This window comes from Trichomycterus rosablanca, chromosome 11 (genome assembly GCF_030014385.1).
Source record: "Trichomycterus rosablanca isolate fTriRos1 chromosome 11, fTriRos1.hap1, whole genome shotgun sequence".
NCBI classification, from domain to species: domain Eukaryota; kingdom Metazoa; phylum Chordata; class Actinopteri; order Siluriformes; family Trichomycteridae; genus Trichomycterus; species Trichomycterus rosablanca.
In genome coordinates this window covers 19,134,798-19,151,119 of record NC_085998.1, presented here as the reverse complement: position 1 = coordinate 19,151,119, position 16,322 = coordinate 19,134,798, and the positions used below count along the sequence as shown (strand labels likewise).

At 39.6% G+C, this 16,322-nt stretch overlaps 1 protein-coding gene across 1 annotated transcript in view; it reads left to right on the top strand.

Annotated features, from left to right (window-relative positions):
- cntn5 (contactin 5) overlaps positions 1 to 4,479 on the top strand; it is a 221,663-nt gene extending 217,184 nt beyond the window's left edge. Inside the window, exon 23 of the mRNA XM_063005082.1 lies at positions 3,584 to 4,479. Coding sequence (XP_062861152.1) covers positions 3,584 to 3,690 — 107 coding nt within the window. The 3' untranslated portion in view covers positions 3,691 to 4,479. The remainder of the gene's footprint in view (positions 1 to 3,583) is intronic.
- The last annotated feature ends 11,843 nt before the right edge of the window (positions 4,480 to 16,322 follow it).

Below are 16,322 nucleotides of genomic sequence, written 5' to 3'. Positions count from 1 at the left end.
TTAAACAATTTAAGCAATCTTGAGGAAATTTCAGTGCATAAAGGTCAAAGGCATGATCTCTGATCCCTCAGACAGTACTACATCAAGAACCGTCATTTATCAATAGCTGATATAACCACATGGGAAAGGGATTACATTGGCAAACCTTTGTCAGGCACTATAGTACAGAGTTACATTCACAAATGCCACTTAAAACTTTACTGGGGTGCTCGGGTGGCACAGCGGTAAAACACGCTAGCACACAAGAGCTGACATCTTAAACTCGTGCTACCGACAGAATGGGCTCCTACACAGACAATAATTGGCTTGTAATGACTCTTATGAAAACTGCAAATTAACAATGTATATATATTGATATTAACAACCATAATTTATACACTACTGTTTGGGACCTCATATACCCCAGCTAGAATACAAGATTAAAGACAATCGTTCATATCTTTTAGTTCCTTACACACACACACACAATGGGAAATAGGATTTTTTTCAAAATTATGGCCAGGTGTCGTCATACTTTCTTGGTCACATATTTCGTCCACATTGTGGACAATATGATTTAAAGTAAAGTTTATAAAATTATAATGTATATAATGTATAATTTTATTATATTTTATATATATTTTTTTTTCCCCAATTTTTATCCCTAGTCTAATCGTGTCCAATTACACTGAATGCGTTCTCTATACTGGTTCGACCCTTCACCGCTGACTGAGGACGCCTCTCAACTGACATGGGCCCCCTCCGGTACGCACAGTCAGTACAGACTGCATTTTTCACCTGCACGAGTCGAGTTCATATACTTGACGGGCACTGTGCACGGAGGGCCACAGCCCCATCAGCATTATTCCTCAGCCCTGTGCAGGCGCCATCAGTCAGCCAGCAGGGGCCGCAGTCGCACCAGTTATGAGGACCTATGATCCGACTAACAACCCCGAACAACAGTCAATCGTTGTTCATACTGCCGCCCAGCCTAGTCGGAAAGGCAGAGCTGAGGTTCGATACGATGTATTCAAAACCCCAACTCTGGTAAACTAGCGTACTTTACCGCTGCGCCACCTGAGCGGCTTATAATTTTATTATAATAATATAATAAAATATGTTAACATTATAAAATCATAGGTAAAAAGTGTAATCATTAGATAAAAATGAGTATTATATTTTAAAAACATAAATTTTAAGCTTTACAGTGGTACCTCAGTGTGTACCTCTGTATGTGTGATTATAAAAAATGAATAAAATTGCAGGATACTTAACCAAGAAAGAACAATACTGTGGCTAAAGAGACACGAAATAAAAGCATATAATAACTGAATTACAAAACTGAAATAATAATTGGCCAAAATTGAGTAACTAAATCTAACGATAATCAAACCAAAATCCACAGCCTGAAGCAGGGAGAAGATTGAACAGGTTGACCCAGGAAGAGAAAAAAAAAACACAAGGCCACATAGAAATGCAGGTAAGAACAAAGACAGGATGCAAGCAGAGTTCAACCCAACACCAGCTACTCAACCCAAAGCTTTCAAAGTAGAACAAAGGCAGTGAACTTGACAGAACTGGTGGCAGAAAAGGCAGGTGCCTGACATTAATGCGACCAACTTCAATGGGAAAAAGGCTACTAGCTAAGTTACTGTAGGAATATTTTTTAGTACGGACCTGACCAAAATTTCTTATTTATCTCATATTGCTGTGATGGCATGGGTCAGTGGTAAATGCATTTGTTGCATTCCTAGCCAGTGAACAAAAGGTAATGGATATTTAAGCAAGGAAAGCTGGTGTGTAAATTAGTTTAGCGTAATGACTCTTTAAATAGCTTCTTTACACACCCACACACTGCAGCACAGCAAATCAAAGCTAATGAGAGAAGATAAACTGAGAGGTTATATGGACAATGGGCTTACATACTATTACAAAATATTTAATTTTAACTTGAAACGTTACAATTTGAGGTTTAACTTATAATAAATTTTGTAAATATTTATTGCTTTAAGATTCATTTAAACCAACCAAAATAGCTGTTCTCAGTTGTTTATATAAACAGGTAACAATTAAGGAAATATTCAAGTGCATCAATACAGTTTTGGGCCAATACAAGCTTCAAAGTTACATTTTATGACCAAAAATGAAGACACCAGTCATAATTATTAAGTTGCTAACACCTACAGCTAACAGAAACATAAAATCAGTTATAAATATGAATTACATGCCAACTTTGTGGCATCAACTGTGCTGACTTTGTAGCAGCTGAAAAATGCACCTTCCAGTTTAAGCATGTGTATTTAGACATGATCTAATGAGTTTGGTGTAAAAGCATTACTAAATTCAGTCTCTTTATACACATTTATAGTTTGTAATGTCAATTGCAAGCCAGAGAGACCTTATCAAACATCAGTGCCTTACCCTCACAAATGCTCTTTTGACTGAATGGGTACTAATTCTCACAAGCACATTCTAAAATCTTGTCATATGTTTTTCCAAAATTGGAGAGGTAGGTAGGCAATTTCATGTCACTGCCCATGGTTTTGGAATTGGATATTTAGAAAGATAATGGTCAGGTGTTCACATACTTTGGCAGTGTAATGTCTAAATTTGACACAACTGTAGAAAATGTATTTGATGTTTCTTTTGAAGTTTTCATGTCTCCTATCTCAGTTCACAATCTTCCATAAATTAGGGTCATACATATCAACCCATAAGTGACACCTTACGTCCTATGAATCCAAGAAAACACCACTCCCAATACTTATTGTATTGATTAGATTGTTAGTCAGAGTATAACTGGTTATTGATTTGCAGTGACACTTTTCTTTAGGAGTACATGCTAACCAAATGCCATCAAAATGCTCCCTCAGCAAAACAGAACTATCAGACCAACCATTCTGGCCTCTTCAGTTCTTTTGATGTATTTCACATATCATCGCTGTCCGATGAAAAACACGTATCTCCAAAAACCCAACTTTTTAGGAAAAGAAAAAAACTTTTTCCCCTGACAATAACGGTGAAAACGCTAAAAGTGGTGATAAGTGGTTTTTCATCAGACAGCGATGATATGCACTATTTTACTAATCCTGTATTATGGTAAATAAATTATTTTCTGTTAGTTTAATTTTTTTTTCTCTTCTTTACTAAATGCAAAACAATTTTAGCATGCTAATTAATGTGGTAGGTGGTTAATTGGTTAATTATATCATGTACTGGATCTGTAAATATCTTGTTATATTTCTACAAGACACAATTTCACTTCAATTTGTCACTATGCTGTATGTTAATGCACATATTGAAATATTTTAAAACTTTAAATGTATCAGTTAGAAATATTAAAGTGATTTTGTGTTGTAAGTGTGGCGGTGGTAGCTCAGCGGTTAAGGTACAGTATTAGTAACTGTATAATCACTGGTTCAAGGCCCATATCTGCCAGGTTGCCACTGCTGGGCCCTTGCGCAAGGCTCCTAAACCTCAATTGCTTGCAGTATATATAGTCTCAATTGTAAGTCACTTTGGATAAAGGTGTCTGCTAAATGCTGAAAATGTAAATGAATATATGGTTTTAAATAACACATTTCTCCTTCTTATGTTTCTGTAGGTGTAAGAGCGAAAAGTGGACAGCCTTCTGTACATAATCTGCCATCGAGCATTACATGGACCCCTGTTCTTCTAATAGTCCTGATGGGACCAACTTCTCCGTGGTGAGGCTGTTCACCAACTTTCCACCACTACGGTGGAAACAGACTCTGCCTGTGTCACACGTATCACACAGACTGCCTTCGTCAGCCTGAACCATCTCCAGGACGTAGACTGGACATTGGGACCAGTCAAATGCACTGCTTCTTTTCTCAAACTGGAACCATCTACATTTTTACTATCCCTTCTTTCTTCTGTTTTTTTTTCTTTGAAAACCGTTATAGTATTGTGCATTGTGCATAGACAGTTATTTTATTACACAAACTGCTAAGAGCTAACTACATTTTCTTTAGATTACAGTCTACTAGCCTCCACGGGGCTTATGAAAAACTGGGAAGAGCAGCATTGACTCTAAATCCCTGTTTACTTGTCTTCATCCCTTTAACCCTTGGCTGTGTAACAACCATCACGGTTAAAGCTCAGCATAGATAAGTGCATTGTTTTTTATTTATTCTAGAAGAGACAGCTAAGAAGTAAAAGATAAGAAAATAAAACTTTTTATAGTGCTGAGAGTCTTTCCAGACCTCCTTTTTGTACATTATGGTATCTTAAAAGTGATGTAAGTCAGTCAGTGGCACAAAGGTTTAATTTATTTATTGATTGATTGATTTATTGCTATGTTGTGTGTATGTGTCTGTTTCTGACACACAAGAAAGGCTGCTAAGGTTCTCAGTTCTTGTCTTTAAGTTATGCTCGAGGACTTTGGTTCACACCTATTGCCAAATACTTTATTAGTCAAAAAGAAAGTGGATGAAAGAAAGAAAATCTATGGCAAGTTGAAGTGATAGCTGAAATAAATGTGACTTATATTTTAAACAATATTCAGTTGCTTTGTTGTTCTGTGTGGAAGGGGTGGGGGAGAAAACCTTCGGAGTTACATGGATTGGGATAGATGTAGTTTATGAAGACATACACAGATCAGGCATAACATTATGACCACCTTCCTAATATTGTGTTGGTCCCCCTTTTGCATGGATGGTAGGACCCAAGGTTTCCCAGCAGAACATTGCCCAAAGCATCACACTGCCTCCACCAGCTTGCCCTCTTCCCATAGTACATCCTGGTGCCATGTGTTCCCCAGGTAAGCGATGCACATGCACCCGGCCATCCACAAGATGTAAAAGAAAACGTGATTCATCACACCAGGCCACCTTCCTCCATTGCTCCGTGGTCCAGTTCCGATGCTCACGTGACCACTGTTGGCACTTTTGGCGGTGCACAGGGGTCAGCATGGGCACCCTGACTGGTCTGTGGCTATGCAGCCCCATACGCAACAAACTGCGATGCACTGTGTATTCTGACACCTTTCTGTCAGAACCAGCATTAACTTCTCGTCTGTTGGATCGGAACACACAGGCCAGCCTCTGCTCCCCACAAGCATCAATGACCCTGTTGCCGGGTTACCACTGTTCCTTCCTAGGACCAGCTTTGATAGATACTGACCACTGCAGACTGGGAACACCCCACAAGAGCTGCAGTTTTGGCCCTTGTCAAACTCGCTCAAATCCTTACGCTTGTCCATTTTTCCTGCTTCAAACACATAAACTTTGAGGATAAAATGTTCACTTGCTGCCTAATATATCCCACCCACTAACAGGTGCCGTGATGAAGAGATAATCAGTGTTATTCACTTCACCTGTCAGTGGTGCCTGATCTATGTATGTTCTCATGAAGGCATATGTATCAAATGTTATTTTGACTGATGGGCACAGATTTACCAACATACTCCTAAATCTTGTGGAAAGCCTTTGAAAAAAGTGGAAGCTGATGTAGCCACAGCAGAAGGGGCAACTCAGGACATCCCATTCCAAAACAATGGCCAATAATATAGTGTCCACGTACTATTGGTCTAACAGTGTATTTCTACCAGGGATCTTCAAAACGTTTCCGCACTCTCATATTTTGATTGGAAGCGGTGAGGGCGGGAGGAGGAGTAATTGGTTGTGTCTGAGAGACTGAGAGAGAGCTTATAGTCTGGATTTAGCGCCATCTGATTTCCACCTTTTTGCACCGCTCAAAGAAGCTTTAAGGGGAAGAAGATTTTCATGTGATGATGTGAAAGCAGTGGTGCATCAGTGGCTACATGCTCAACTTAAAACATTTTTTGCTGATGGCGTTAAAAAGGTGGTACAACGCTGGAAAAATGCATCAGAAAGTGACTAAATAGAAAATGTAGTGATGTCATTTGTTCCCACCCAACTAATTTTACAGATATCTTCAGAGTATACATCTTGTTAGACATGATGTCCAGCCCCAAGCACACAATAATGACAACACATTCTGCCTAAACTATGAACATATGGACAATTGTACCTTCATGCTAATATTAAACAAGGTTTATTTTTGGTAGAGTCTTATTAATCTACAGTACCTGCTAATCAGACTTTCACAACAGCGAGTATAAATTAAGGGATATCTTACACTAACAGCCCTCTTTGGTCTGGACAAGGCTATTCGAAAATATCTCTTGATGCATGCTCAATAATCCAGGTACACAAATCCACTGAGTTGAATCAATTCATCTGGACGCATGTTTGTTGTAGGGTTAGGGTTAGCCCCAGTCTGAGGTCCAGAGCGCTGTGGAGCAAGCTTTCTTCAAGGATCTCAGTGTACTTAGCTGCATTCATCTTTTCCTCTATCAGGACTTGTCGCCCTGGTCACACTGCTGAAAAACATCCCCACATCATGATGCTGCCACCGCCATGCTTCACTGTTGGGATATTATTAGACTGGTGATGAGCTTTGCCTGGTTTCCTCCAGACCTGACACTTGGTATTCAGGCCAAAAAGACCAGAGAATGTTGTTTCTCATGGTTTGAGAGTCCTCTAGGTGCCTTTTGGCAAACTCCAAGCAGGCTGTCATGTGCCTTTTATTAAGGAGTGGTTTCTGTCTGGCCACTCTTGATCTTCTGCTCACCTCCCTGGCCAGGGCTCGTCTTCCCCGATCGCTCAGTTTGCCCGGGCGTCCAGGTCTAGAAAGATTTTTGGTGGTTCCAAACTTCTACCATTTACGAATGATGGTGACCACTGTGCTCTTTGTGACCTATAAAGCTGCAGCAATTTTTCTGTACCCTTCTCCAGATCTATGCCTCGACACAATCCTGTTTCTGAGGTCTGCAGATAATTCCTTTGACTCCATGGCTTGAAGTTTGCTCTGTCAACTGTGGGACCTTATATAGGCAGGTTTTGGCAATCCCTAATCATGGCCAATCAATTAAATTTACCACAGGTGGACTCCAATTAAATTGTAGAAACATCTCAAGCAGTATCAGTGAAAACAAAATGCAACTCAGCTCACTTTTGGGTGTCATATCACAGGGTGTGCACACTTGTGTACATATATTTTACATTTTGATTTTTAATAAATAAGCACACATGTCCAAAAGCCTGCTTTCACTTTGTCATTGTGAGCTATTTTGTGTAAAGAATTTGTTAGAAAAATGAACTCAATCTATTATAGAATGAGTCTGTAATATAATAAAACCTGGAGAAGGTAAAAGGGGTGTGCGGACTTCTCGGCTCGACTGTATTAGCTACCAGTTCAAAGCCAGGATCTGTCATGGTATAAGATTGAGTCAGAGCCCTTGGCAAAGATCATTTGCACTTCTGTGAACTAAAAATGTGTTTGCAGGAAGTGTTGTGAGTGGTAAATGCTTTATCGTCCCAAATTCTTGTGTGTGTTGCAGGCCTGAAATGCAGGAATGGAGGTACAGTAGACAGTTGAGTTACGAACGGTTTACAATATGAACATTATGGGTTACGAACGATCTTTTTTAACTTAACGTATGAACAAGATTCGGACTATGAACTGAAATTCGCAAAACGTGTGACGTCACGAACAAGTTGACATTCAATATTAAAATGTCCCCAGGGAAGATGCAGAGAAAGCGCAGTTTTTTGTTGTTGTATAATTACTCCTGCCAGTAGATGTCACTGTGTATCAGATAGAGGGGACATTGAGTAAGAGAGAAGAAGTTATTCTTTCGTAAAATTACACCAACGCTATTGAAATAAAGAAGGAAATAATAGAGAAATATAAGAGTGGTTGTTTCTGGTAGATACAATGTATTATGGTGTATGGTACAGCACACGTACTGTACTGAAATGTGATGTGTGTTTATGTACAGTACAGTACTACTGTGTATTGTTGTTTATTACAGTAATGTCTATTCTATAATTTAAGATTTATGGGGAAATATAATTGTATTTATAACAAAAAAGAGCATTTAAGACATAAGAAAGGTTAGATAAGCGGGTGGTTTGGGAGGTCTGGCACGGATTAATTCTGTTTACATTCTTTCTTATGGGAAAAATAGGTTTAACTAACGAACATTTTGACTTAAGAACAGCCTTTCGGAACCAATTAAATTCATAAGTTAAGGGTCTACTCTATATTAATAAATGAAATTAAGCTGACCAGACAAAATGACATGAAATATGTTGGGTTCATACTGTTTGCAATAAAATTAAAAGTCAAAGTAAATGTAAGAAACACTGCATTTATTTTATTTTTATACTATCTCATCATTTTTACACAAGTTAAAGATGACTGACTGGATTATACTGTATACATGTTCCACAAACCTTAAAATGAGAAAAGATGAGGTTTTAATCTTTCTCACACACTGTTACCTAAAATAACTTCTAGTGCTGTCCTGTTGCTTGCGGCTTCTCGAATGTCTTCATCTCAAGGGATTGTGGGTCAAAATAAATTTCCTTCAAGTGTAATTAATGTCTGAGTGGAGCACCTTGGGCTTCTGTGACTTGTGTTGAAAGTGCTGTTAGCGCACTTTCACTGAAACCCACTCATCCCCAAGAGTCTGGCTGGACACTCCATTACTACCCACCAGCCGGGTCTGACTCACCTCCCATCTTCAGACTTACTTTCCTGGCTTTGATTCAGTTTCCCATCTCTGATTCAGTTTCCCATCTCTGATTTAAGTTCATCCAGGGATATTTTTATGATGGGTTTCAGTAATTCAGGTAAACATTCCTTACCAGTAAGTTGGTGTTGGTAGTAAATATCAAGACTACAATACTTACTATTAAAGTAAGAAATTTGAACTTATTTTAGTATGCTTTACCTAATTATTTAAACATTAAAAATATAATAATGACTCTGTCTGAATATTAACTATTAGTTAAGTTAATATATAACATAAAATATGAAGCTGTAGCCTAATGGTTAAGGTACTAGACTAGTGCCGCTCAGGTGGCGCAGCGGTAAAGTACGCTAGCACACCAGAGTTGGGTTTCGAATACATTGTATCGAATCTCAGCTCTGCCTTCTGACTGGGCTGGGTGGCAGTATGAACAACGATTGGCTGTTGTTCAGGGTTAGGGGTAAAAAGTCGGATCATAGGTCCTCATAACTGGTGCAACTGCGGCCCCTGCTGGCTGACTGATGGCGCAGGGCTGAGGAATAATGATGATGAGGGTGTGGCCCTCCGTACACAGTCGGTGTATGAACTCGCCTCGTGCAGGTGAAAAATGCAGTCTGTACTGACTGTACGTGCCGGAGGGGGGCGTATGTCAGTTGAGAGGCGTCCTCAGTCAGCGGAGAAGGGTCAAATCAGCATAGAGGACGAAATCGGGGTGATTTGATGGGACTAGATTAGGGAAGAAAATTGGGGAAACCCCCACCCCCAAAAAAAAAGGTACTAGACTAGTAATTAGAGGGTCACTGGTTCAAGCCCTACCACTGCCAGGTTGCTGCTGATGGGCCCTTAAACAAGGCCCTTAACCTCAATTGCTCAGACTGTACTGTAACTGTAATGTAAGTCACTTTGGATAAAGGCGTCTGCTAAATGCCAGAAATGTAAATGATTTTGACACATGCATATACAGTACTTTACACCGTTAGAAACTCTTAGGGCAGTTGTAGCCTAGCGGTTAAGGTACTGGACTAGTAATCAAAAGGTCACTGGTTCAAGCCCCATCACTGCGAGGTTGTCACTGTTGGGCTCCTGAGCAAGGCCCTTAACCCTTAATTGCTTGGACAAAATACTGTCACAGTACTGTGTCACTTTTATTCCTGTACATACTCAAACCATTAAGACAACCAAGTATAATTGGGTTCGACTGCTTCGATTTTTTACCAGCATTGCACAGCACTGGGAATAGCACAGTAATGCAGCTGGTAGAAAGAGAGGAGCAGAACAACATGGGTCCATGGTTCAGCCCTCATCTCCAATCACTGTCTACCAGGAGTTGTGCATCAGGCCTACCACAGTATTGACCAAGATGCAAAGGGTCAAGTGCGTACATAATAATAAATTCCTGTTGGATGTTCTTATAGTCAAGCAGTAAAGTCTGCACACCCCTTTCACCTTCTCCACGTTCTATTACATCACAGACTCATACTATAATAGATTGAGTTCTTTTTTTGCCTCAAACATCTACACACAATCACCAATAATTACGAAGTAAAAACAGGGTTTAGAAAATATGCAACTTTAGTTTACTGACAAAAACGGTTTATTTAGGTGTTACATATCTGTATACACCCTTAGCCTAATACTTGGTTGAGGCACCTTTGGAAAGAAGCTACGAGCTTGGCACACTTGTTTCTGGACATTTTTGCCCATTGACATATCCTTGCAAGCTTCGTCAGGTTGGATGGGGAGCATCAGTACGCCATTTTCAGCTCCTTCCACAGATGTTTGATTGGATTTAGGTCTGGGCTCTGGCTGGGCCACTCAAGAACATTCACAGACTTTCTCCAAAGCCACTCCTTTGTTCTCTTGGCTGTGTGCTTCTGGTCATTGTCATGTTGGAAGATGAACCTTCACCCCAGTCTGAGGTCCAGAGCACTCTGGAGCAGGTTTTCTTCAAGGATCTTGGTGTACTTAGCTGCATTCATCTTTCCCTCTATCAGGACTAATTGCCCCGGTCCTGCTGCTGAAAAACATCCCCACATCATGATGCTGCCACTGCCATGCTTCACTGTGGGGATGGCATTAGCCAGGTGATGAACGGTGCCTGGTTTAATCCAATGACAAAAAGTTGCAGGAATTCCAGTGCAGGAATGCAGTAACATAAACACCTGGACTGCAATTTAAATAACTCACTAAAAACCCATAGATGTCATTTTTTTATATTACTAAGGACTTGTTTAACCTTTTGTTTTTGATTATGACCTTATAAACAAATGTCTTCATTGGGGTTGCACAGGGTCTGTGATTGTAATTGGTTAATGGGTGTTGCTAAAACATGTAAACTCAATAATAAGGAGTAATGTTTACATAACTTTAGACAAACAGTGTATATAAAGCTAGAAAACTACAAAAAAAGAATGTAAAGGCATTTAACATGACATGTACTGTATGATTATACAATAATTGGCTATTTATGTTCTTAGATGGAAGCTTAATAAAACATAATAGCCCACCCCACCTGAATCACTATTACTGGAGGTGATTACCACAAGGCAACAGCTGGAGTAAGGGCAAAATACCCAGTAATGGGAGCACTGCTGCAACAAATCTACCCAATTACCTGGCCTGGACTCTATCCAACATGAGCATATAGGAATTTACAGTATGGGTACCATCCATCACTCCAGGCCAAACTGCCTTTGAACTTGACAGCATTTTATTAATGTTATCTAGTACTTTGAAGACATCTAGCGCGCACATACCCTGTTAATAACTAGAACTAAATATATAGGGTGAGGGTTAGTATGGCTGTAGATTAGAGCTGGATGATTTGCACTGAAGATAATTTTGGTGGCTGTCAGGTAAGGTAAAGATTGTGTTTTCGTTTGGGCGAAAATTAATGTGAGTGAATGAGGAGAACGAGGGATTTATAAAGAGAAATAAAGCAGGTCAAAATGACTTTGAATTTGTGGTGGCGAGCCTGTCCTGATATAGTATTTCCGAAATTATGTCTGTCAGTAAAGATGTACAGTAGATTGACACGCCTTTTGAAAAAAAATGAAGAGTAAATGGACAAAAGGGGGATAAAATGGGTGTGGCAAGTAGAAAATCTAAATCTAAAAGCTGTACAAATTGTAAATATAACAACCACAACAACAGCAATAATGATAATAATAAGATAAGATAAGATAACACTTTATTGATCTCGAAGGAAATTGCAGTGTCACAGTACTTTACAAATTACACAAGGGAAGACAGACATTATTCAACACAATTAAACATAACAGGGCATATGCAAAAGACAAGACATTAGCAAAAACAGCAGCATATGTGATTATTGCAATAAAGAGAAATATATATATATTATTTTACAAAAATATATTGCACTAAAAGAGATAAAGATATTGCAAAAAAATCAATCAACACTGTTCTTAATAATAAGATGGAGAAGATAAGACACTGTTTTAACAATGATAACCTGAAAAATACTGTGAAATTATGTTAAATGCTACTTTAATGTAAAATTAAATGCTGAAAATCACGTGTTTCCTGTAAAGGGGTTGTTGGCAAGGTGTATAGGTGCTTGCTGTTGTAATGGCTTTATTGATAAGGTGTACTGAGGTTACTAAGTGGTAGTTGAGGCTGAGGGGGTTTTAGCTGTTGGGGGGGGGTTTGGTTGAAGGCTGTCAGGGTAATAGGTTAATTTTGGTTACATTCATTAGGTAAATGTTGAGGGGCTGTTGCAGGTAATTTTGGTTAATGTGTAATAGACATTAGGGTAGTTGAGGCTTAGGGGTTATTTAGCTTCTGGGGTAATTAGGGTTGAGAGGCAATTGCGGGTGGGGTAACTGAGGCTGGGGTTATTTAGCTGTTGGGGTTAGGACGAGGGATAGTGTGATCAGGGTGTGTCTCTCTGTACACAAAGCTGATCCGCATATGAACTCGCCTCGTGCAGGTGAAAAGATGCAGTCGGCTACTGCACACGTGTCGGAGGGGGCGTGTGTTAGTCACGGCTCTCCTCAGTCAGAGTGGAGGTCAACATCAGTAGAGAATAAGCGAAATGCAATCAGGTAATTGGATACAACTAGATTGGGAGGAAAATTGGGTCGGTAAATGCCAAAAAAAGAAAACAGGCTAACTGTAACTATACACATGTATCCAACTTTCAAGTTTACTACAATCACTACAATGTGTTTACGTGTCACTATATATCCATACTCTTTAAAGGCATGTGAATAAAAATAATAATACATTTAATTTGTAACGCACTTTGCATTTTAGCTACACTGGTATTGCAGTGTTCTCAAATGCTAGGTAATACATTGCCTTTGTTGGCCGGACACTCGCGCCTCTGCATAGCATAGCTGCTAATGTGGTGACCTTTAATTATTCATGCATTACCTGTCTCTGTTAGTGCTTCTTATTTATGCTAATGGATTATGTAACCCACAAAAAGAGCTGCTAGCTTCAGAGGGCCTGTAGAACCAGCATCAGCAATTAGAGCACACACTCCCTTGACTTTAGGGATGGAATAGTGCTCTACAGCTAGGCACTTTGCAAATAGATGTGTAACAGCTGTCATATCAGCAGGACTAATGCACTCTGAGAGCTGATTAACAATGGTGAAAATGTGCAGCAAACCGTAGCATATTATTACATGGGCTTTGCATCCCGCCAGTCTATTGACACTAGCTTAAGTGTTTCAAACTGCACATATTCATGTGTGATAGCCAGAGAACCAACATTTTTCTAAAAATTTAATAATAATAATAATCCTCTCACATAGCACCTTACTGTGGAACACTCTTCAAACTAACTAAATTTATTTTTAAAAAGCCAATATACAGTAGAGTATTTCAAACTTGGTATTAAAAGTCTTGCAAAGCCATTTATTAGTCTCATATTTACAAAATCAGCATGATGAACAGCACCTGGTGGGCCATCCTCAGCGCTAACACGTAAAACCAATTCCATTTATTCTTAATATACTACCCAGGTACAATTCATGGTTCTAAGAATTCATAAGCCAGTCAGTTCAGTTAGACAAGTCCTTGGTCTTAATTCTCAGTGTGTGAGTCCCATGTCAGAGGGGGCATATGTTAGTCACGGCTCTCCTCGGTCAGAGTGGAAGCCAGCAACAGTAGACAGGAAGCAAAATAAAATTGGGTAACTGGACATGACTAAACTGCGAGGGAAATTGAAGTGAAAAAAGGTGCGAGGAAGTATGGACATGGCTGACTGCCTTACTGACTCAGAATGACTCAGCACTGCCCAGGCATTTGGGGTTTCTTTAATGCCTGGTTCACACTACACGATTTTTGCCCTGATTTTCGCTCGCCGACAGGTCTCCACTAGATTTGCCAGCTTGGAGGCAACTCGGTGTTTACTCAGCGATAGAAACTCAGCTCTCGTCGACTGAAGAGAAATATCTAGCATGCTAAATATCTGGATATCAGTCGGGCGACTGGCAGGGGAGGAGTTGTAAAACATGGGACAGGGGCATAATATAGTTTCTATCAGAATACGTCGGCACACACACATTTTACAGTATTTCTGACCTTATCGTTCTTGACAAAACATAATATCATGTAAAAACATTAACCTGCAACTCACTAAATTGTCCATGACTGTGTTCAATATAACCTTGTGAACTGATGAACCTTGCGTAATGAGTAACTACCGTTCCTGTCATGAATGTAACCAAAGTGTAAAACATGATGTTAAAATTCTAATAAACAAACAAACCTGCAACTCACTACAGAACAGACGATCCCTGCTGGTCGCGTAGGCAAATCAACTCAGATTCATTTATTTTCCCTTTTTGCTTTTACGCTGCACAATCAACTTTGATCGCTCACCTTTTGTTGACGTGCATATTTGGACGTAGTACAGTTAAACCCCTCATCACTTCTTGTGTGTGTTTTCATGACAAAAACGTAGTTTGGGAGACCAAGACAGACTCGCCTGCGATTCCTCCCGGTAATAGATGGTGTAGTGTGAAACCCCCTATCGCCGATCAGTCGTGTAGTGTGAAATACACGACGACTTGAAAGACTCCCGAGTGCAAAAGATCCAGTTGTTTAGTGTGAACTGTACAGCGATCTGAACAACTTGAAAGTCATGTAGTGTGAACTTAGCATAAGTAAAGCCAAAAACACTTTATCGCTGCAGATCCTGGGATTTGTAGTCCAATTAATACTACAATTTTTTAATTTTGTGTAATTTTTTCACAATTTTGCCAAAGTATTATGTTTAATAATCTGACTCTCAAATTTTTGTCTCTGACTTACAGGAAAAATAATTTACCAAAATCATTATTTATCATTATAAATATTGCTATTATGTTCTAAATGTATCCAGATATGAAACTTAATTAGATTTGATCAGTGCAGCCATTACTAGCTTGGCTGAGGAAAATAAGTTAGATAGTTCTGTGTATTCCTTCACAGCAGGGTTGGAGTCTTCTCAGAGGAAAACAAATGTAATTGACATGATGGTAGCAGTGTAAACAAGATCATCTGTCCTTGTCCTTGATGATTTATTTGTGAATGTGTTACTCTAATAAGGATCCCCAACAGGGAACTGTACCTGAATGTCTTATGTAAATGAGTCAGAAGGACAAAGATACGTTTGGTTTCTTAAGGGTTCTTCTACCGGAATATTAATACCAGCACATTGATTAATCAAATACTAACAGTTTCAAACATATTTCTTGCAAATAATTAAGAAAAACAATATTTTAATAAAGAGACTTTAAAGTGTGGGTGAAGTAGAAATTACTTTTTTTCATTTTCATCAAAATGGTGAAGGTAACTGCAGGTCAAGTTTTACAGAGAAACACTGGATGAAGGGCGGTAATACCCTGAATAGGGTGCCAATCCATTGCAGGGCTTTGGCCATTCCTCCTTCTCAGACATAGACAATCATGTCTGTGTAGACACCTAGCCTGTCAATAGCACTGCTGAGATTTAAAAAAAAGTTGAAGGACACAATAAGTGTGTGTTTGGGAATCATAATCAAAGTTCATGGAGGCCGCTCAGGTGACGCAGCGGTAAAAACACATGCTGGAACCAGAGCTGGGATCTTGAATACATTGTATCAAATCGCAGCTCTGCCTGCCGGCTAGGCTTAGCGGCCACATGAACAATGATTGACCTGTTGTTCAGATAGGAGTGGGATTAAGCCGGATAGGGACTCTCTCATAACTAATGCAATTACGACCTCTGCTGGCTGATTGATGGCGCCTGCACAGAGGTGAGAAAAGAGTGTGTCTCTCTGTACACAGTGCTGAGCTGCACTGCACTCGTAAAAGTGTAGGTGACAAGATGCATACGTCATGCTGCCCACGTGTCAGAGGGGGCGTGGGTTAGCTTCGTTCTTCTCAATCAGAGCAGGGATCGGCATTGGTGGAGAGGAAGCATGACGCAATCAGGCAACTGGACGCGCTAAAAAAGGGAGATAAAGGGGAGAAAATGCCTAAACAAAATAATTTTTAAAAAGTTCATGGAAGAGTTGAGACACAATGCTGTTTTACGTATTTGTGGGAAAAGTACGAAGGTTTGTTCCTTGTCAATGTCCACCTACATATAAAATACCAATTTACAAACCCCATTCCCAAAAAAGTTGGGACGTTGTGTAATATGCAATATGGACCATCTCGTGCCCAGAGTTTTAGGTTGCGTTTCTTGATGCAGCAGTGGACGGTGTTAAGTAACAACAGTTTTCTAAAGTATTCCTAAGTCCATGTGGCTATATTTATAACAGC